This window comes from Corythoichthys intestinalis, chromosome 10 (assembly GCF_030265065.1).
Source record: "Corythoichthys intestinalis isolate RoL2023-P3 chromosome 10, ASM3026506v1, whole genome shotgun sequence".
In the NCBI taxonomy this organism is placed as follows: domain Eukaryota; kingdom Metazoa; phylum Chordata; class Actinopteri; order Syngnathiformes; family Syngnathidae; genus Corythoichthys; species Corythoichthys intestinalis.
This window is the reverse complement of record NC_080404.1, coordinates 42,810,457-42,834,338: the sequence shown is the minus strand read 5'-3', so window position 1 is coordinate 42,834,338 and position 23,882 is coordinate 42,810,457. Positions and strand designations below refer to the sequence as shown.

Below are 23,882 nucleotides of genomic sequence, written 5' to 3'. Positions count from 1 at the left end.
ACCTGGTATTTTGATATGGAGCTGCAAGAATCTAAAGACGGGGGAATTCAAAAGACAAACACGCACCGGTAAGAGTGGGGTGTGGAAAAGTTTCAAATTGATTGCTGAAGATGCTGCAGAAACCTGTGTCAGCTTCATTGAATGTAACTAAGTGGTGGAACGTCCCTCATCCCATCCCTAATGGCTGGTTGATAGGGGCACGGATGACCCGGGGGACCATCCCCTTGCTGGGGAAGGGCCATGGCCCTGGGGCGGCTCCCACGCGGCATTTCCAATCGTCTGTTGGACTATCACATGTCTGATGGGATTCATGCATGACTAGGTACAATTAGACACACTCATGTAGAAAAACTCGGTGTCAGGATTAATGATCAGACAGTATAAAATAGGATGCCGACATACACTCACAAGGGATTCACACAAATACGGGGTTCTGCACCTCACATGGCTGATTTGTGTACACTCCACCCCTCCCAATCACTTATCTTTGTGACCCCCCCCCCAACCCCCCCAATCTCCTTGGTCATCAGGTGCCCCAAATGGTGTCGACCAGAAATCCAACTAGCTAACGATAGAACCAACATATTCACAGTTAGTGTTGGTGCTCAATGTATTTCTTGTTGTTGTTTGTGCTTCTTTTGTCTTCCTCTCCTTCTTTTCTTCTGTCCCCGCATAACCCCTTCCTGTTTGCTGCGTTCTCCGAATAAACATGAACGGGACAGATTGAGAGAAAAAAATTATATAATCAAAAAAAAAAATGCTATTTGTAATTGTACCTGCAGTATTTATTAAGGATTTGGCATAGGTTTTTGGGCTGTGGAACGAGTTGATCAATTTATACCATAATTTCCCGAATATAAGGCGCACCCGTGTATAACGCGCACCCCAAATTTACTTGTAAAATCTAGGGGAAATTATTGTACCCGTTTATAACGCATAACCTAATTTTAGCACCAATAAATACAGTAGTAGAATACAAGAAAAAAGAGCTTGTGTACAGATACAGAAATGTCATTTTACTGACTGGTGAAACACAGCATAGCACATTGGTAGTTCAAAACATTACCATAAACTGACAGTATTTACGGTAATAATATGATTTGACAACTTCTCCAACTTACCAGAATCGAGGAGAAAACAAAACAGATATAACTTTTCTTTTAAAGGCTGCTGTATAACTTGTTCGTTTCATCATGATGAATAAAAGTTTCTTCCATGGATTGATACGGTAAAATGAAAGTGAGAACGTAAGTCGCAAATCCGCAAGAGCTCATCGCTGTCAACACGACAGTAACAATAGGAACTATTGTTATTTGGGGTTTGACTTTCCCGAGGGACAGATATAGTTGACGGACACAGGAAATATGTGTGCTTACGTTTGTTATGGTCCGAGTTGCGGAGCTGCAATAAACGTTGACTCAAATGAGTTCAAGAAACTAAATTCTGTGCTTTATGAAGAGTGAAAAAAGCTGAATTTAACACAGACGAAATCATTCGGCCGATTAGAGTGAAGTATTACCGAAACACAATGGTGACGTCACGTAAAGTAATGGTCGGCAACGGGTCGCCGCATACGTTTCTTCAACACAACGTGGCCGTGTCAATAAAAAAAATCGGTATATATATACTGTATATATCTGTCTCCATCCATGTACCCGTTTATAATGCGCACCACGATTTTACAAGTTGATTTTGGGAAAAAAAAGTGCACGTTATATTCGGGAAATTATGGTAATTTATTCTTATGGGAAAATCCCGCTTGACATATGACCATTTCGACATACAAACCAGGTCCTGGAACAAATTAAATTTGTATGTGGAGCAGAGGTTGCGCTAGACTTTTTCGTTGTCTGTCATTTTGACTGACAGTGTCATAAAAATCCGGTCTTAACCTATTTTTACCCGTCACTTACATTTTTAAAATGATAATAATGACATATTCAATAGTATTTAGTTTTCATTCATTTTTAATTAATATTCTGTCCGAACAAGCTTAACAAGAGTCAAACAGACAGCGGAGTGCACCAATCAGCGACGGGCAGACGTACCGTTAGCAAAGCGACGAGGGCAGGACGAGGGACTTGCGCGCGGAAATAAACATACTAGGAGAATGGAGTTTATTCAACATGGCTAGCGCGAGACAGACTGTTGTCAATGTCTCGTGTCGATGTGTTTTAGCTCATTTAAAACTGAATTTACCGCGGATTGGAACATATTCTCGGCTCTCCCGCCATCCGTGTTGTTGTAGAGACGACTTTCGGCGCGCAAGAGTGACGTTGCTCGTGAAGAACACGTCACGCAAATAAACAAATCTGATTTGTCGATTGATTCTGTAGCTACTCGAGAGGCTGTGTCCCAGACTTTTCTCTCAGTGTTTGAAAAATACAGGGAGAACAGTCTGGCCGTGCCAGGCAAACACTCAGTTGCCTTGACATTTTTCCGAGTAAGGCCAACGACGTCATGCATCAAGAGAGACAATAGCTAATTAATATGCTCTCTCGCCACCCTGTGGTCTGGGGTGTGAATTGCAACCAGTCAAAATGACGGATGGACTTCAGTTTTTTCCGTCAGCGTTTTAAAAAACCGGTCAACGACGGAAAATATTCGGTTAACGCGACCCCTGATGTGGAGGTACCACTGTATTATTATGCAATACATTTGCTGGCATGCTGGTAGGCTTTTTGATATACACTTTGGCCTACTACACTATAATATACACTTTGGCCTACTATGCTACAATATTTTCTTTTAAAATATTGGTGTAGTTACGAATTTTTTTTCCGGTGCTACTATAGGTTGAGAACCTCTTATTTTAAGTCATTGGCTACTATTGACGGCGATAGACGTCCAATCCATTATGACTGGACGAATTGCATTGTATTCTATCGCCGTAAATGAAACTTGATCACTCAATGCCATCCCTGTTAATATGGATTTGATGTCGATCACTGTCAATGGCAGTGAATGAGTTAATTGTCTCTTGTGCTCTGCAGTGCAAGTGGTCCAGAAAGGGTTTCATCAGAACGCGATGGGCCTTACCTGACTGGTGAGACTTTTTTTTTCTTTCATAAATCCTTACATCACTGCATCACATCATTGTTTATCCCTGAGTGATTACAAGTCTATCATTGCAAACAAAACCGATGATTCAAATACGATGATCATGTCTGGGTCTTCACAAAGAAAAGCTGTGTTTGACAGCACAGCCAAGAGTTAGTTACATAGCTGTATCCTCTCTGGGGATTTGATTAGGCATAATCATGTTAGTCAAGGAGTTGCATATGACAGATGACACAAAACATTACATGCAATTGAACCTGTGTGGGAGGAATGCAAATGCCAGCTTCAAATTTGTAAGAGCGGAGGACAGTGGGTGGAAGGGCGGGTCGGGGTGAGTGGTAATCTAATAGAGGTATGACATGTGAACTAAAGAGTTGAAACGGTATGCATTTAATAGGGGCATGATGTTTGACAAGAGCAGCATGGAGAAAAAGAGAGTGACTGGTTAAGTGATAGATGAAGATAAAGGAGGACATGCATACATCATTTTGTTTAGGATACCTCTGCAGAGGAAACCCCATGAGATAAGAGCAAGTCTTTAATGCAAACGAACACTCTAGATTGATACTATCAGGAGGGATATATTCATCTTTGTGTATTGAGCTATCACCTCTATCTTGACATGACAAAGTGAATGAAAGCAGATTAGCCCCTTTATTCGCACTTCTACTGCTGAGGATTCTTACAATAAAAAAGATGTTGAGCTAGTTCAGCACAACCTTTCTGGTTGATCACAATCGAGTCGAGAGTGCTAATCAACCCACTTTGGATTTTCCGAAAAATTTCAATATTTAAACATTATTAAATATAACAGGTTTTTTAACGGGTTAATTTCTGTAAAATGGAATGTGTATGCTAAGTCACAGCTGCAATGAAACGCAAAATGACTGGGGAAAAAAAATATATATAGTAGGGGTGTAACGGTACACAAAAATCTCGGTTCGGCACGTACCTGGGTTTTGAGGTCACGGTTCGGTTCATTTTCGGTGCAGTAAAAAAACAATGCAAAATATAAATGTGCTAGTTGTTTATTACACTTTGTGCTTTCAACAATAGGAACAGTAGCCTATACAAAGCTAGAATTCTGCTCAAAATGTAACGGGTATTTAAAGATAATCCAACAACAATTTGCCTTTCAGACCCCGCGTATTGGTCAGCTTTCTTTCTGAAAAAAGAAGAAAAAAGTCCTGTGCTAAAGAGAAAATCAATCCAATGACAAAGATTTTAACATGTATTTTACAAACGAAATGCCTCAACGAATATTTTTTTTCTTATGAACGGTTTTCAAAAGCTTTATTGGTGGATTTTCGCAAGTTAAAGCGCCACACAGAAATGAATACATTTAAATGTGTAAGCAGGATGTGTGTATTATTCTTATTATTTAATTACAGGTGTTTTAGCTCATTTCAATTTATTTTATTTGAATGGGCTTTTATTTTATTATGTGTTTATATTTTACTAATGTGATGTAGTATTCATTTATATTGTATATTTTATGTTGTATAACTTCAGTTCCTATGTGAATATTAGTTCTTACTTGTTTTGTTGTGGTAGAAGGGCTTTGTATTGAACACGGGGCCGTGTTGGTTATTATTATAGCAGAGTAGACAGCCGTAAATCAACAAAGACAAGTCAACTGTGCCCCGATCTACCGCTCAAAAGATCTGATGGACTCAAAAAGTAGGTTACGATTGCATATTAGTTTGAAAATTGACCGGATCCACCGTATTATTACACGAGTGACTTCCGGCCCGATCCTAGCTAGTAGTATTGACGCAGGAGGGCCGTGTCTGGCGTCAAATAATAAACTCTGCCGTTCTTTTTGCGTGCGTCGCGTTGATCTGCAGCTGGGACGCATGTACGCGGCCGCACTGCAACTGGTGTGCATTAGCTGATTGACTCTAACGCCCGCGTTTCACTGCGTTCTCGCAGCGGCCACGTTGTCGCGCCGTTGACGTATCTGGACTGTCCTACCGTGTTGGTTCTCATTATAGTAGAGAAGACGGAGTAAATATAATCTCCACCAATAAACTGTAACCCGATTGACTCACAGCCTCGAAAAGTAAGGGTTATATTATGTCAGAAACTCGTTCGGTACGCGTCCGTTCCGAACCGACTACCACGTACCGAAACGGTTCAATACTATTACATGTACCGTTACACCGTTAATATGTAGCAATTTGGAAGGGATTTTATTTTATCATAGCCTTGCAAGTAACAAGGTACTTCTTGAGTCATTGATTCATTGTACAGTACCATCTTGCAAACCTCAAGCCTCCAACCACTTCCCTTGTCATCTGATGTTTGAGCCAGTCAGGAAAAAGAGGCAAGAGCTAAAGACGTGACCAGGAAGCAACTATCTGGTTCAATACAATGTCGGAGAGCAAAGCGATTCTTGTAGATAGGTCAATTTCTGAAGTTTGGTTGGAAATACAGTGATCCCTCGCTACTTCTGGCTTCGAACTTTGCGCGCTCAGTTGATCGCAATTTTTTTTCCCAATTTAACAACAAAATAAATAAATACAGATGAACTCGGGACGTAGTCTCACTCTCCCTCCTGCTGCTTTTCTTGGTCAGGCAGTGCACTGGAGTTGCTTTTTAAAGTTAACGATGATTGACGGACGTTAAGGTTTGATCTTGCCAGAGATTCTTGGAAGCTGAAACTTCAAAGCAGCGCATCCGTCAATCATCATTTAACGTGTTAAACAATTGCTCTGGCAACTCATTGTGTGTCAGTGAGCAGCTTGAGCGGATTTGAGTGGACTCACTCAGTGAAGTATTTAATAAAGACAAGCATGTTTCTCCTTTATTCTTGTTTAAAAATAATTCGGTGGTACAGTAACATGTTTAAAACTTACCATAATTACCGTATGACATTTGAAGTGCTTAAAAAACATTTATTAAAAGTTTTATATACATAAGTTTATTTAAATTATACTTTGTGGAAAAATAGTTAAAACATGTCGTTTTCTGTATGTATCTCTTTCCCAAAATGTTTTTTATTTTTATTTTTTATGGGAGGGTTCTGGTCCCTATTAACCACGAAAAACGAGGGATCACCGTACACTTAATTTCCTCATTAGAAGAGCACAGAAAAGCTTTTTTTCAAAAGGAAGCAATGGTTTTGCTTTTCTGCAAACCTATACATCATACTGTGGCTTAATGTGGATTGGTCGTCTTCTGGTGGCGAGCCAATCCAGGGAAAGAGGTGGGAGCTTCAGACGTGACCAGGAAGCAACCATCTGCTTGAATACTTCAGTATGGCGGAATGCAAATCGTTTCTCGTAGTTAGGTCAATTTTTTTCCGGAAATACATTTCATTTCCTCAATAAAAGAGGAGCAAAGAAAATCACTTAAAGTTTTTTGGACAAGAAGCAACGTTTTTGCAAATGTGACGAGAAGTGCCGTCGTCCAGTCAGCAGCCGTATATATTTTTTTGAAGGTTTCCTTCCATGAAACAGCTCTCGACTGAATCTTTCCCAGATTCATATGTGTAATACAGTGGGGAGAACAAGTATTTGATACACTGCCAATGGGTTTTCCCATTGACTGTGTATCAAATACTTGTTCTCCCCACTGTATATTCATAGCGGCTATATGGAACAATCAATCTGGCTTGCCTGGTTAATTTCATCATAGACCAAGACGTACATGTACGTTATGGTAATAATAACCCTAAAATGGAGAACAACTGGTTAAATAAGCTCCTTTTTCAGTAACATACTAGTTATTCAGCTAACAAAAGTTATGTGTTTGTCATTATAATACAAAGTTCTCAACAAACCATGTTTTTTTTTCTTATTCACAGTTGTTTTGACCTGGTAAACATCCACCTTTTCCATGATGCTTCCAATCTGGTGGCCTGGGAGAAGAGCCCTTCAGTCTACTCTAGAACCAGGCAGAAGGCGCTGGGCTACGTTTTGGACAGGTACTCTTTTAAATGAGAGACCATAAATTCATTTTGCTCATACTAGACATGTGCCGGTATGAGATTCTAATGGTATGATAACCTTAAGCCAAAATGTCACGGTTTCACGGTATTTCTATTACAGCTCTAAAATGTGTTGCTTTAAGATATGAGTTAAAAAAAAGATTTTGTATAAGTATAAGGTGAGCCTAAACCCACAGCCAGAGCTTATCATTATTACCATCGGAACAAAAGTGTTTGAATTATTTTCTATAAAAGGCACATGTGTATGACTCGTATCATGTTTACATTATACACACACTCTCAACACAAATAATTGCCAGAGAGAAAAAAGAAAACACATGTTTTACCACCGCTAGACACACTAAACACGCTGGAGTTAACTCTCGTAGCTGGGGGGAAACGTTTATGGCAGTGTTTACGAACCTTTCATTTTTTATAAGTGCAAAATCATATTGGAAGTATTGCCTCCTCAGCAGCCACCCTCCGAAAACATGTTTTACAGTGGTATGAAAAAGTATCTGAACCTTTTTTCTGTATAAAATCCCCATCAAGTGATCTGATCTTTGTCAAAATCACACAGATGTAATAACAGTGTCTGCTTCAACTGAAACCACCCAACCATTTATAGGTTTTCATATTTTAATGAGGATTACATGCTAACAATGACAGAAGGGGGAAAAAAATAAAGTAAGTGAACCTAAAGCCTAAAGAGACTTAAAGAGCAATTGAAACCAATTTTTTACCAAACAATTTAAATCAGGTGTGTGCCCAATCACTGATGAGTGGTTTAAAACAGCCCTGCCCACTATAAAACGCACACCTACTAAGATTTGTCTTGATGAGAAGCTGTGCATCATGGCTCGGTCAAAAGAGTTGTCTGAAGACCTGCGATCAAGGATTGTTGATTTGTATTAAGGTGAGAGATAAAATAAAACCATCTCTAAAAGTCTGGATGTTCATCAATCAACAGAGAAGTTGTCTACAAATGGAGAGAGTTTGGCACTGTTGCTTCACTCCCAAGGAATGGCCTTCCTCCAAAGATGACGCAAAGAGTTCAGCGCAGAATACTCAGAGAGGTAAAAAAGAACCCGACAGTGTCTGCTAAAAACTTAAATCATCGGCACAGTCCAATATCTCTGTGCACACATCAATTATATGTAAAACTATGGCCAAGAATGGTGTTCATGGGAGGACTCCATGGGGGAAGCCACTCAAACATTGTTGCTCGTTTATTGTTCGCAAAAAGGCACTTGGACACTCCACAGAAGTTTCGGCAAAATATTTTGTGGACTGATGAAACCAAAGTTGAATTGTTTGGGAGTAACACACAACATCATGTGTGTCGGAAAAATGGAACAGCTCACCGACATCAATACCTCATCCCCACCATGAGGCATGGTGGAGGCAGCATCATGATTTGAGGCTGTTTTGCTACCTCAGGGCCTGGACAACTTGCAATCATTAATGATAGAATACATTCAAAAGTTCATCAGGATGTTTTGCAGAAAAACCTGAGGCCGTCTGTCAGAGAGTTAAAAAGAGAACGCATGCTGCAACAAGACAATGATCAAAACACTTGCCTGGTATACCAGACTCACCGCTGTTCCAGCGATTGAGTCTGGCGACCATCGGGCGGATCAAATTCCGAGGGCGGAACAAGCCACAGCAAACAGACAGCGGAGTGGACCAATCAATGACGGGCAGACATGACGTTGTTAAAGCGACAAGTAATTAGCGTGAGCGGAGAATGGAGAAATTTATTCAACATGGCTAGCGCGAGCCATGTTGACTGTTGTCAGTGACTTGTTTCGATGTGTTTTTGGTCATTTAAAACTGGTTTTACAGCGGATTGGAACATATTCTCGGCTCTCCCGTTCGCCATCTGTGTTGTTGTAGAGACGACTTTCGGCGCGCAAGAGTGACGTTACTCGTTAAGAACACGTCACGCAAATAAACGAATCTAATTGGATGGTTGAAATTGTATCTTGCTCGAAAGGCCGTTAATGGGCTGGGTCCCAGACTATTTCTCACAGTGTTTGAAAAATACAGGGAGAATAGTCTGGCTGTGCCAGGCAACCAAAACGCAGAAGTAAATCAACTTCAGAATGGTTTCAGAAGAACAAAATACACGTTCTGGAGTGGCCAAGTCAAAGTCCAGACTTGAACCCCATTGAGATGCTGTGGCACGACCTGAAGACAGCGATTCATGCCAGACATCCCAGGAATCTGACTGAACTACAGCAGTTTTATAGAGAAGAATGGGCCAGGATTTGTCCTGATCGATATGCCAGACTGATCTGCAGCTACAGGAAGCGTCTGGTTGAACTCATTGCTGCCAAAGAGGGGGCCAGAAAATATTGAATGTGATGTTTCACTTACTGATTTTCCCCCCTTATGTTTCCATACTATCCTCATTAAAATATGAAAACCTATAAATATTTGGGTGGTTTTAGTTAAAGCGGACAGTTTTTTCATCTGTGTGATTTTGACAAAGATCAGTTCACATTTGATGGAGATTTTATGCAGAAATGTGAGAAATTCCAAAAGGTTCTGATACTTTTACATACCACTGTACCTTGAAACCGGTAATCGACACATGCTTAGCTCATGCCGTAATTAATATTCTTTTTCTCAGACAACACTAAGCAAGCATAATTATTTTCATAGCGTGTTTTGATAATCAAGTCCGCCATATGACTGCTGTCCTCTACCTAGTCGGTTACTTCCCATATAAATTGCATCAAAATGCACCGCCTGTCCTGCTGTCACCTCCACTTTGAATAACTATACGTATATGGGTGACATAGTTGAATTATGAGACACATTTTATTTACACCATTCTCTCTTTGATGAAAGAATGGCCCACCTTTTAATGGACAAGGATGTTTTCCTGCATTTTTTATTATTCCCTTACTTAGCTAGATTTACTGGCATGATGAAGATTGTATTTTGATTGAATCCTCCACTTTTAGCATGGTTTTACAGCTGTTTGTCACCTTGTAAATAGATGTAAATAGTTAAGTGTCAGATTTGTAGTTAGGTGTGAAAGGCACTGAATGAAAATTCACTTGGCTGGGTGGCATTTTCCACGCTCCCTGCTTTTAAAATCCTCTCGTTCAACCTTGCTGTTACTTCTGGGTCATATCGTTTAATTTAAAACTTCTTTTTATCTCTCCGGGCATCAGGGCTAAGTGGTGTGAAGGAACGATGGGGTAGTTTTACATGTTCCTGACAGCCAGGCATCCCAGGGTAGCTCGCTGAGGGTCCCTCGCCTCACTCGCTCACTTTGGGGCAACCTGTCGTGCGCAGATCCGGAGCACCGAGTGAGAAAAAGCTGGCAGTGCAGGAGGAAGGGAGGAGGAGCACAAAAAGGGTCCTTGGGCTCTGTAAAGGGCAATAAATAATGGGTCGGTCCTTTCACAGAGGCTGCTAACCTTTTGGCAGCCACCAGCAAACTCCATTATCCTCTGCTGATCTGGGAGGACAATGTGCCCGGGCTGGGCTTTGAATGAAGTCCTACCACCAACAGTGTTCCCATTCAGTGGCTGGTTGGGAACCATCTTTTTGACTATTGTCCGAAATGTGACTCCCTACCCCCAGAAAGCAGAGCAGGAAAAGGGACAGGGGGGAAATCTAAAGCCAATCCCCCCTTCCTCTCCTCTCTCTTCCCTCTTCCCTCTCTCTCTGAGCTCAAATCTCTCATTGGAGAGCAGGAAAAAGGGGCTGCTCAACACCCCACCAGCTGAGCTCCATGAGTGGTCATTACAGGAGTCTAACATACAGAGGACAGATCTGTGCTACTGGGCAGCAAACCTCAGCTAACACCTTATCTGGGGCCCAGGCTGTATAATGCAGCTTACAGCCCATTGAGAACTGATCTGATAAGCCTTTTCCTCTGTGCCTCTTTTAACTGCTAAACGGTGTTTATCTCCAAAGTGCTACAAGGCCTCAGGGGAACAATGCTGAGAAGGAACAGCGTTTTGCCAGCCAGGCCTCAATGGTGAAACACATTAAAAACACACAGCTCTGTAGCTTGTGCTGTTGTTTGACCCTGCACTTCCATGTGAGTTTAGCAAAGCTCTACTCACAACCAGCATATGCAACGAAAAGCAGCTAAATTTTCTCGAATATTTTCTGTCCGCATAATTTATGCAAAATCAAACACTTTTTTTTTTTTTTAGGTTTTAATTGACCAACAGTTGACCAAATATTACGTTTTAAAAATAATGCAGTGTAAAGAGCGTGAGATAAAATTACTCTTTTACTTTTTTTAAAAAAAATTATTTTCTACTAAAATTCCTATCGTGTATAGGAGTTTGTTTCTTTTTTTTCCACTTCTATTCAAAGTGCTCAGCCTTATTCATTGGAGAACAGCTTTACATTACAACTGTGAAATCCTAGCATAAAAGCTCCTTTCGTGCACGCCATTATTTTCACACAAATATAGTCTATTGTCACAGTGCTGAAGTTAATTTGATCAACATTGGGGACATTTACCGTTTTTGTTCCCTGAAAAGGCTTGTTTCATGCTCATTTTCGGACCATTGAAATGCAGTGATTGGCAGAAAAATAATGTTGCCTTTAACAATTCAAAGCAATTAGTTTCCCATGGGGAGGCAGTGGGCCACACTGGCTACCACACAGCGATGCTTTGTCATTTTATGGACGGTCATCAGTCAACTGTCAGAGCGTCTCAAAGAGCCCTACAACCTAAATGTTTCCCTTTCGGCTTTTCCCAGAACAACAGGCTGAAAGAGCACAGAGAGGCCGGCTAGTCTTCAGCCAATAGACAATTTCGGCAGCAAGAGGGTGGATTGGATAATCACAGGGAGATCCTCTATAAAACCAGGATGAATTTATTATAATGACTAGTGTGTGGGGGGTGTTCATGATGTATTTTAGTAAATATTGTGGCATTTGATGATTATACAAATGTAAACATTCTCTTAATTTAATTCATATTCCTGATAATTTCATAAGTTCAAATCAAACACTATTTCAAGTTGACCGTACTAGTGTATACCCAATCGACTGTTTCCTCCCGATTAGTCAGCAGACTTTGTTAACAATTAGTTGACTAATTTTTTTTTTTTTTTTACTTTTATTCATTTATTTTATTTTTTATATTTTTTTTAATGTTGCAATTAAATTTTGTTGACGCTTATTAATTCACAAAAACATTTTGGAACACTTTAATTCTTCATTAAAATACAAATAAACACATAAATACCAACAATAAATCACCAAGCATTAATAATACAAAAGAATGTTGTTATGTTACCGTGTTTCACCCATATAATCTACAAAAAGTCCGACTCTCATTAAAATAATGATGTCTTTAATTATGCTCTCTAATGCTCTCACCTTGAGTTAGGGTTTAGGGGTTTAAAAAAAAAAAAAAAAAAAATTAAGTGCCCTCCTGCTCCGAATTTTTGTTCCACCAGAAAATAGAGATTTTAAGCTTTCCAATGATGTATGACACATGAATATAAGACCATTTTGAAATCTAGTCAGAATGGCGGTTCTCGGGGGTAAGCGGAACATCAAGCCACCTGAGTGTTTTCCGCCACGTGCATAATACGTTATAATATAAAGTAAACAAGATTAGTGAAGATTTTTATTTATTTATTTATTTTTTTAAATGTTTTTTTCCCCGAGCGGGAGCATCCATCATTCTAACAAATACAATATGCATGCTGTGCACAGACTACAGAGATTATGAGACCTACAGCTTTCGGGAGCAGCAGCAGAGTAGGTAAATAAATGTCACGTGTCACTAAAGTGAAGTACGTGAAAATAACTTAATGATGCACATTTATACGATGCACATAAAGGCAACTTCAATAAAGAATGTCGTTAGTTAGTTATATGGACTTACGATCTGCCAGTTTGTTGTCTCCTGTTGTCTTCCAAAATTACAACTGGGTGACGGCGCTTCAGGTGTTCATTCACGGCCGACTTGCTCCCATGATATGGAAGCTTGGCATTGCAGGGACTGCACACGACAGTGTACCCTCCTTTGTTTCTTTGAAATAATAATAAGTCCATGCTTTGGCCACTCTGGTGCACTTTTTTGGCTTTGTGCCTCTTTCCCCGCTTGCATCCCGAGCGTCTGCCATTCTCAACTTTCCACGCATATATAGGTTTTCACTCTTCATTATCTGTCGACGAGATGGTGTGCTCGTTGACGCATTTACGTCATCGATGACGTTGACTAGTCGGGACAGCTTTATATGTAATAAAATGGCAATTCAAAGCTATAGCTTGTATATTGATTTTTGGCAAGCCTTCAACATTGGGTGTTACCTGGTGCAGGCGCTATCATATTTCAGATTCTCTGCTTCCTTTTCGTCCTGCAAGAAACCTCTACCCTGAGAGAGGTCGAGGAGACATCTTAACCGGGCTGCTAACCCACATCATATGGCTCCTTTTGTGGCTCTACATTAAGCCCCCCTCCCAGCAGAGCTTTCCAAAGTATCTCTAAAAGTGGCTTTTGGCACCCTACATCTCTTGTAATTTTGATCTCGGCCCATAGTTTATGACAGGGGGTGAGGCCGTGGGTCGGCTCAGCTCGTCTTCAACATTACAGACCATTCCCGTGTCAATATCACTGCAGACACCACGCCAAGCGGCTCCCTTCTTCATTTTTTTGCAAATTTATTAACTCAGCCAGCCCTCCCAGTCCAAATGGATTGGATATGTATTGCCATCAATGGCAGCCAAGGTAAAGTGAATAGATTTTTACGGGAAGTACTGTATAATACAAGGGTTTTACAACGGATGCAGGAAGATAAAGTACAGTGAGTGCTTGTTTTTCGCAGTTAATGGGGACAAGAACCCACCGCTATAAAAACAACCGCCGCGTGAAAAACCACAAAGTAGCGCCCCCTTTCGTATGTGTTCAATGTATTTATTCAGAGTTAGCATTGGAAAGAGATACATATAAGACATGTTTTTTCACTTTTTTCCCAAAGTATAATAATAATAATAATAATAATAAAAAAAAATTTAAAAAACCATGTACAGGTATATACAGTATATATTTTAATAAATGTTTTTAAGCACTTCAAATGTCATAATTATGGTAAGTTTTAAACATATTATTGTCGCACCGAAAATATTTTAAAACAAGAATAAGGTAGAAAAATGCTAGCTTTTATTAAATGCTTCATTGAGTGAGTCCACTAAAATCAGCTCAAGCTGTTCATATACACACAATGAGTTGCAACCACAACAATTGTTTCATAAGTTAAATGATGATTGACGCATGTGACGCTTTGAAGTTTCGGCTTCCAGGCATCTCTGGCTAGCTCAAACCTTAACTTCTGTCAATCATTCGTTACCTTTAATAAGCAACTCCAGTGCACTCAGTGATACTACGTGATCTGATCGGGACATCTCATCTGTATTTATTTATTTATTTTTTAACGGCGTGCATTTTGAAGCGCGAAGTAGCGAGGGATCACTGTAATGTTATTTTTGGCGGAAGACCAAAAAAAAAAAAGCCTAGTAGTTGGAGGTAATTTTGCTGTCTACGTGTGTTGCTCCAGCATTTGTGTTGAATTATCTGTTGCTCATGTGGTTATCAAACTGTGACATTGATCCTGCCTCTCTTTTCCTTTTTTGCATTATTAGCATTAATCTTCTGCCATCAATGGCAGCCTGGTCTCAGCCCGCATCTTGGTCTCATCTGACCAAAGCACATGGTCCCAGGCTTCAACTGGCACCGTGTGCTTTGGTCAGATGAGACCAAGATTGAGCTTTTTGGAACCAAACACTCTAAGTGGGTCTGGCGTGCCACGAAAGATGCGCATGCTGAAAAGCACCTCATACCCACTGTGAAGTATGGGCTGGGCCAGTGATGCTGAGGGGCTGTTTCGCTTCCAAAGGCCCTGGGAACCTTGTTAGGGTGCATGGCATCATGCATGCTTTGAAATACCAGAACATTTTAAATCAAAATCTGTTGCCCTCTGCCCGAAAGCTGAAGATGGGTCGTCACTGGCTCTTTCAGCAAGACAATGACCCTAAACATATCGCCAAATCTACAAAGAAATGGTTCACCAGACACAAAATCAAGCTCCTCCCTTGACCATCTCAGTCCCCAGACCTTGTTTGTTGGCAAAAGGGGGTTGTACAAAGTATTAAGACCAGGGGTGCTAATAATTGTGACACACATTATTTGATGTCAAATAATTATTTCTTTATATGGGATTTTTTCCCCACTGAATGAATGCACTTGTATTGAAGGTTGGATTTTTCTCATTTTTTCCATTAAGGTCCCATATTATTTGAATTAAAAAATAAATTCTTAGAAGCTAAAAAACACATCTTAACCAGGGGTGCCAATAATTATGGAGGGCACTGTAAATATGTAGACTAAACTGCAATCACATTCGTAAATGAATGGCTTCTGGTTGTTAAAATGTAAATAAACCAATCTATTGTGATAAAACAACAAAATTGCAATAACTCCATAAACCATCAAAGTGAAGTCTAACTGTAACTGTAGTCTTGAAACAAATCTGAATAAGGGAAAACATTGCAATAAAATAATGCAAACTGGCTAAACTTAGCAGTCGTAGCTGAGATCTGTCATGGCCAGAGGTTGCGCTAGACTTTTTCGTTGTCTGTCATTTTGACTGACAGGGTAAAAAAAAATCCAGTCATAATCTATTTTTACCCGTCACTTAAATTTTTAAAATGATAATAATGACATATTCAATAGTATTTAGTTTTCATTCATTTTTAATTAATATTCTGTCCGAACAAGCTTAACAGAGAATCCACACCGTGCCATCACACATCAAGCGGATGAATATGTAACTTTTTCTCTGTAGTGACAAAAACAGCTGACTGTGGCCCCAGTAGGTAGGCTACATATGGAACAATGAAATTAACAGTTCACCTGCTGTGGCCTAAACGCAGTCTTCCTCCTGGTGCACATGGACTTGAATTGCGTGCCTGCTTGTGCATAATCAAATGTCTCAAGTGGGATTGCTGCAGAGGCTATTGTCATGAGGTTTTGGACTTCTGCCTCGGACAGACTTCTCATGGCCGTTTTGATGTTGTTCTGGAGGCTGAATCTGCACTCTGCGGCCACACTGGAGATTGGGATTACAAGCGCCACTTCAGCCAAAGTTTTGAAATCAGGGAACATTTCTCCAAGTGACCTGATCAAAAGTCGACAAGACTCTCTGAACAAGGGGTTTCCTGAACCTGCAAGCACCCGCTTCAGCGGAAGGAAATCCCGCAACACGCGCTCCTTCGGACACTCAGTTGCCTTGACATTTTTCCGAGTAAGGCCAACGACGTCATGCATCAAGAGAGACAATAGCTAATTAATATGCTCACTTGCCACCCTGTGGTCTGGGGTGTGAATTGCAACCTGTCAAAATGACAGATGGACTTCAGTTTTTTCCGTCACCGTTTTAAAAAACGGTCAACGACGGAAAATATTCGGTTAACGCGACCCCTGGTCATGACAGAACATCGCTTCAATGATATCTGGCGCCATCTAACGTCGTGAATGGGTATAACGTCTACACCGCGAATATAAGACAACCCCCTCTTTTTCAGTCTTATTTCAATGCAAAACACACAGTCATATATTCGGGCCAATACGTTAATTGTCAGTCGACATATAATCACAAATGTTATGAAAATATTTTATAAAGGTTGAAAAGTTACCAAGTGTTGCTTTAATTGACTCATTTCTTAACCTCAGTTTGACCATCCCAACATCCAGCAATCTTGCTTATGTGGAGCGTTATTTGTCGAGTGGGCGTTGCAGAAGGGTTGTGTGGTGCAAACATGAGCGCAGGGATGGCCTTCTCTTTAGTGTCAAAGGGCCGTCAGGGCCACCCCTGACCTATTCAAATAGACGTCACCGAGCACATTCTTCACAATGTTAACATTCTACCAAATTCTCAACATTTACTTACAATGGATGGCCGCGCACAACCGAGCTATTGTGTGCAAAGTTGAATTTGCCTGGCCAAATTATGGTAAGTCATCTTGTCAATATAATCATGACATGGCCCCCAGTTACACCCTCTTAATCCCATACAGGCTGTCTATTACATGCCAGTTTAGCTGTCAATCACAGTATATAATCCTGCAAGAGGTAATCGAGGAATACCGACTGATCAGATTTAGACAGCGAGAAAAAGGAGTGTGCGCTTGCTTTAAATGTTCTAACTGTTGGCTACCTGTGTTGGACATCTTTCATTCCTTGACCACAGGCTCCTTATAGGTGTTTTTAACTGTTTGTTTGAGAGCAATTTAGATGCAGGGCAAGAGAATAGTAGTGGTTTAAGGAGCCTGGGAGCAGAGTTGGGGGGCCATATTATAAATTAGCGTCTGACCCCTGTCTTTGTGTGGCCCCAAGGAAGGCCCTATGAAGGGCCCAGCCCAAACCTCAGTGAGAACGGGCCTTGTGAAGAGGCTCTTTTAGGAGTGTCACTGCACGATGAATTGGCCAGGAGAAAGCATGTTTATAGACTGTGTAAAGGAGTGTGTCTTTGTGGTAGAATGTCAGTGACACTGTTACAGTTTGCCTGAATGAACTGTGATGACGAGGCTAATGGGGGCCCTGGCTAAGGGTGAGGGTCAGCCAGCGGGGGTTGAAGGGTTTCTCTTGGACCCCCCACTCTCAAAGCCTTTTCACACCCAGTAGCTGTAGCTAATGTTGCAATTCTTCGTTCTACACACAAAGGCAGAGGGGAAAAAAAGTCAACTTTCACACCAGCGGGTCAGCATGAGTGCTTTAGGAAATGATCGTGTAAACAGAATGTTACCTTCTGACCTGTTCTTGATACCTTAGAACAGCAGACAAAACAGCCAAGCTTTGGGTATTTAGACATGGCTGTTAGCGGGATGAAGCTATACAATGTAACCTTGGAAGACTCAAATTTCCCATTACACAGTTTCCAGAGAATTTATTGTACTTTTCTCATTCTTTAGAAAACAACATGATATCATAGGTAAGTTTCACAAATTCCAGACGCCTCTCCAAAACGGAGGCAATTAGCTTTTGGAACCATGGATCATATCAAGCAAAACTGTGATTTTCATGCTAATATATTTCTTTTTCATAACGAGATGAACATCAAAACAGTGGTTTTAATTATATAAGGCAGTTAAAACAACATTTGGGAATGACCTGTAATGGCAAATGATTTTTTTTTGTGATATACAGTCTCTGAGTGAAATAACTCAATAGAATGCTACGTGAATCGTGCCACTTTTCATGTTCATACTTTTCATTATATGACTCGTGCAGTGTGTCATGAGATTTTGCAAATGTTAAATGGTAGCTTGGCTTAATAAAGTTTGGGATACACTAATCTCAAGGGTTTAAGTTTTCATAAGGACGGTAGGGACATAACACTTGCAACTTTTCAGGATGCTCAAATTGTCCCCATCAACTTTAAAGCAATCGTATTTGCATTATATATATATACTGTATATAAAACTCTTACGTGGCCTGAAGTTCAGCTCTGATACCTCCAATTTGGCCAAATTTCAAAATTGTCCTATTTGCATCTTTGATACATCATTGGAAAGCTTAAAATCTCTATTTTCTGGTTTGAGCAGGAGGACATTTAAAAAAAAAAAAAATTAAAACCCCTAAACCCTAACTCGAGGTGAAAACATTAGAGAGCATAATTAAAGACACCATGATTTTAACAAGATATTATCACGTACTTACCTTATTTCGATCCAAAAACTGTGTAGCATGTATCACCAAGTGTCAAGACACAGCTGTGAATGGCCAAAGCCGCCTCTTTGGTGATTTTATGGGTGAAACACGATAATATATCAAGGGTCACGATGCAGAAATGGTGACATCAAGGAGTGCTCGAGATTTTCTTTTTCAAATATTTACCCTTTTAAACTTTTTTTTTGGTCAATTTTCTGTGTTTGGATCGATTATTTATCATCTAAAATATCGGGGGATATGCGACAGTAACAAAAGAATACAATTAAGCGATAGTTATGAGGCAGATATCCGTGACCTATTTACAGACACTATTTCTTTCATTGTGACGTAATTTGTTTAAAAGTTTAAAAAATGCGAGTGAATAATTTTTTAAAGGTTTTTTTTTTTTTTTTTTTTTTTTTTTTTTTTTTTTTTTTTAAACTAAATAACGTATTGGCCCGAATATACGACTGTGTTATTTGCATTGAAATAAGACTGAAAAAGTCCTCTTATATTTGCGGTCTAGATATTATACCCATTCACTATGCTAGATGGCGCCAGATATCATTGAAGCGATGTTCTGTCATGACATCTTTCAGCTACTCTCAAGTTTAACCAGTTTGCATATTATATTGCAATGTTTTTCCTTATTCCGATTTGTTTCAAGACTACAGTTAGTTAGACTTCACGTTGATGGTTAATGCAGTTATTGCAATTTTGTTATTTTATCACAATAGATTGGTTTATTTACATTTCAAAAACCAGAAGCTATTCATTTACGAATGTGATTGCCCTTTAGTTTACATATTTAAATGTACAGATATTAAGATTTGATTGAGGCAAAATAACATGCTTTTTCTCTCAAATATATTGTTATAATCATTTGTTTCGGATGTACTTTAATTATTTTCTGTATAAAAATTAATTTGGTGTTCAAAAAGTCTTTTTTTTTTTTTTTTTTTTTTTTTAAAAACATGAGTCTTGAAAAAGAGGGTGTCGTCTTATAATCAGGGCCGTCTTATATTCGGGCCAATACGGTAATAGACATCAATTAATGATTCTAAGCTAAAAATGATAGACATTTCAAATAATATCATTCTTTTTATGGATGGCTTGAAACAAAAGCGGTCGGCGGTGTCTGTAAACAGGGGTCTCAAGGGTAAAATGGAAAAATTAAAAATAATTCAGGGGCTTAATGCGCCATGAAAAGCTATGCCAGCAAATAGACATATTGTTCTATCAAACACAACAGTTCTTTTGGCTTAAAATACGGCAGTTTATTTCAAAGAGGGGGGCAAGAGCAGAAACTGCTTTTTCAATCTTGTCTGTGTTTGCCACCATGTATTTATATATATATATATATATATATATATATATATATATATATATATATATGTATATATACGTGTGTATATACGCGTGTATATATATGTATATATGTACATAGGACATTTTTTCAGATAATCATACATTATTCATAATTGAGGTAAAATGTTTTAATTTTATGTTGAGTTTGGCCGTGCTTGTGGACAAAAGCAGTAGTGTTTTACCTGAAGGAAGGCTCCATTTTTATTTATTTTTGTTTTCCCCAGACTAAGACGTTTTTTCAGTTATATTTATTTCGACAAATGTTGAGTGGTCTTAAGAAAAATGATATTAGATTTAATTAGACTATCAACAAGTTTGTATTTTTTGTGTATGTTAATATAATTGAAGTTATGTTCAAATATTGCAATTGAAATTTGCTAATAAAATCCACCCATTTATCCAGGAAGTTTTCCAAATGTTTCTTGTGTAGTTTTTGAAAACAAAGGTTTGAATCGAATGGTGTATCACCTGAACCAATACACATGAAAGTTAGTATAAGTCAATATCGATTTATTTTGCATTGATCATTTAGCCTATCATTTAATTTGGTTTAAATTCGTGAGAAATGTAGCCCTGACCCCCATTCACCCAATCTGTTTGGTCTTATTAATGTCCTGTCTCCAGCAAAAAGTGTTCATGCAGGTTATGCTGTCCCTACCAATGTTGAGACCAAACCTACATTGACTAATCTAGAGCACATCTACAAAGGCAACCTGTCTTATTTATTTCTTATATGGCTAACAGTGCAGTGTTGAATTCAGAAGTAGCTCTAAGATGTATCCTACGGTTCAGGTCAGTGCTCTCTAATTTAGATCAAAGTAAATTTACTTCAAAAACTGATCTACGTTAGGTTCAAAAACAGGTTATCAAGGGAAGTGATCAAGATTTCCTTATTAAATTGTAGTGTCATATGAGAAGTACTGGTAAATATTTGAATTGGGAACATGTTTACCTCCTTTTACCACTCGAATACGTTCCAGGAGGATACGGCCATGGGAACGCTTAACCCATGTCCTCCTGCTGCATAATGTAACGCAACTTTATTTATGTAGGACTTTCAAGCTACAGCGATACCAAAAGCTTTACAGAACACATCACGTAGTATAAAGGTAACCCCCCCCCCGCCAAAAAAAAAAAAAAAACAACAGACGATTTTTTTGTTTTGCCGCAGATTTTATATATTTTAATTTTGATTGTATGTCACCCTCTGCATTAACCTTTTTCTCCTAATTAGCGAACTAACCCTGATATTTATGTTACTTCATTTAGCTTCCTGAGATGTCAATGAGAATGATTTTTAAAGACTAAATCTTCCATTCTTTTTCTAGTTGTTGCCTTTATTTGCATAGGATTTAAGTGCAATAAATCTGATTTGGATAGAATTATTACATTGCTTCTCTTGTCCTCCATCTTCTTAATGCTGGGAATATTTTAGGCTGTCATACAAATATAAAACTCTTCAGCTGAACCAGACTAGGAATGACTTCATGTAGACCCTCTTATCAGAATAATCAGACCACAAGGTGGTGCTGTGACCTTCATTATTTAACTACTCAAAGGTCAAAACAGTGGTAAAATGATTTTACCAGATTGAGTTATAACAGAATAAATATATTAGGTGTGCGTTCGTTTATCCATGTATATTTATTGTGTTATTGAGTGTATACATTTGCATTTTCCAGAATGTTTTAATTAGGAACTGTGACATTAATATATATATATATTTATATATATATATATATGTATTTTAACTTTTTCCTTTAAATCCTTTTTTTAATTGTGATGTTTTGCAGGATCACGGACCAGCGGTTTGAAAATGTGCCATATTTCGTCTTCGGGGATTTTAACTTCAGGTTGGACTCAAAACAGGTTATTGAGGTTAGTGCTCCCCTATTGTTTTTAGGGTTTTTTTTCGGTCAGTGTGGTGACAAATATGGGGGCTGTCTAAGATTCTCACTACAAGCATTGTAACATCTTATCAAACTAATGAGACACAGACTGTGCGTGATAGTGTGAGTGTGTGAAAAACACTGCGATACACAGTAGTAAAAGTGGTTTTGAAACACTGTCTTTACTGTTATGACTCATTAAAGGTTTCACTCCGGATGGACCAGCTGTGTTTGCTAACTGTGCCTCCAAGTGCATTGTTATGTTATGCTGCCATTCATCGCGCTTTCTCTGCCCCTTCCTCCTCTGCACCATCCTTTTCTTGGTGCAAATGAGGGCAGCAAGAGCAAGGTAGTGCAGTCATTTACTATTCTCCAAAGAGGAGATGCGGGGTGTGTGTGCGTGTGTGTGGTGCTGGTTGTGGTGGGAAGGGCTCTGTATTGGTATCAGAAGTCATAAAGGCACGCTGGGGACTAGGGGTGTTCGTTGATAACCGAGCTGAAGAGCTCCTTGTTGCTCGATCCGCTCCCTCTTTTCAGTACAATGGCTTTCGAATCAGTGGCCCTGTTCAAGGTGTGGGCGTTTTTCATTTCAACCAGGAGGTCATTCACGAGAGAGAAGAGGAGGGGAAGCTTTCGGACTGGAGGGGTTTTCCTCAAATGGCTTAAGAAGGACTTAACTTTGTGTGGCACACATTGAGACCATGTGCAAGTGCTGATTAAGCCACTAGGAGTACTGTAGATCAGTGTTTTTCAACCGGTGTGCCGCAGCACACTAGTGTGCCGTGAGAGATCGTCAAGTGTGCCGCGAAAAATTATCTAATGTCGCATTTATTTATATACACTCACCGGCCACTTTATTAGGTACACCATGCTAGTAACGGGTTGTACCCCCTTTTGCCTTCAGAAGTGCCTCAATTCTTCGTGGCATAGATTCAACAAGGTGCTGGAAGCATTCCTCAGAGAGTTTGGTCCATATTGACATGAGGGCATCACACAGTTGGTGCAGATTTGTCGGCTGCACATCCATAATGCAGGTAGGCTGTGGCGTTCCAACGATGCTCAATTGGTACCAAGGGGCCCAAAGAGTGCAAAGAAAATATTCCCCACACCATTACACCACCACCTGCTTGAACCGTTGATACAAGGCAGGATGGATCCATGCTTTCATGTTGTTGACGCCAAATTCTGACCCTACCATCCGAATGTCGCAGCCGAAATCGAGACTCATCAGACCAGCCAACATTTTTCCAATCTTCTATTGTCCAATTTCGATGAGCTTGTGCAAATTGTAGCCGCAGTTTCCTGTTCTTAGCTGAAAGGAGTGGCACCCGGCGTGGTCTTCTGCTGCTGTAGTCCATCTTTCTCAATGATCGAGAGATGCTCTTCTGCCTACCTTGGTTGTAACGGGTGGTTATTTGAGTCACTGTTGCCTTTCTATCAGCTCGAACCAGTCTGGCCATTCTCCTCTGACCTCTGGCATCAACAAGGCATTTCCGCCCACAGAACTGCCGCTCACTGGATATTTTTTCTTTTTCGGACCATTCTCTGTAAACCCTAGAGATGGTTGTGCGTGAAAATCCCAGTAGATCAGCAGTTTCTGAAATACTCAGACTAGCCCTTCTGGCACCAACAACCATGCCACGTTCAAAGTCACTCAAATCACCTTTCTCCCCCATACTGATGCTCGGTTTGAACTGCAGGAGATTGTCTTAAACCATGTCTACATGCCTAAATGCACTGAGTTGCCACCATGTGATTGGCTGATTAGAAATTAAGTGTTAACGAGCAGTTGGACAGGTGTACTTAATAAAGTGGCCGGTGAGTGTATATTATAATGTAATGTCCGTTAACTGTGCGGGCCCTTGAAGGGGCCATCAGACTGCAGAGTGGTGACGTAGCAGGAAGTCATCGCCGACTCCTCTCCTTGCTGTTT

General features: G+C 39.8%; 1 protein-coding gene across 3 annotated transcripts in view; it reads left to right on the top strand.

Moving 5' to 3' along the window:
* The window catches only part of LOC130923279 (inositol polyphosphate-5-phosphatase A-like), a 370,235-nt gene that overhangs the window by 241,199 nt on the left and 105,154 nt on the right, over positions 1-23,882 (top strand). For all 3 annotated transcript variants that reach the window (XM_057848875.1, XM_057848873.1, XM_057848874.1), the window contains exons 7-9: positions 2,994-3,046; positions 6,869-6,988; positions 21,854-21,938. In XM_057848875.1, the coding sequence (XP_057704858.1) occupies positions 2,994-3,046; positions 6,869-6,988; positions 21,854-21,938 (258 nt within the window). The remainder of the gene's footprint in view (positions 1-2,993; positions 3,047-6,868; positions 6,989-21,853; positions 21,939-23,882) is intronic.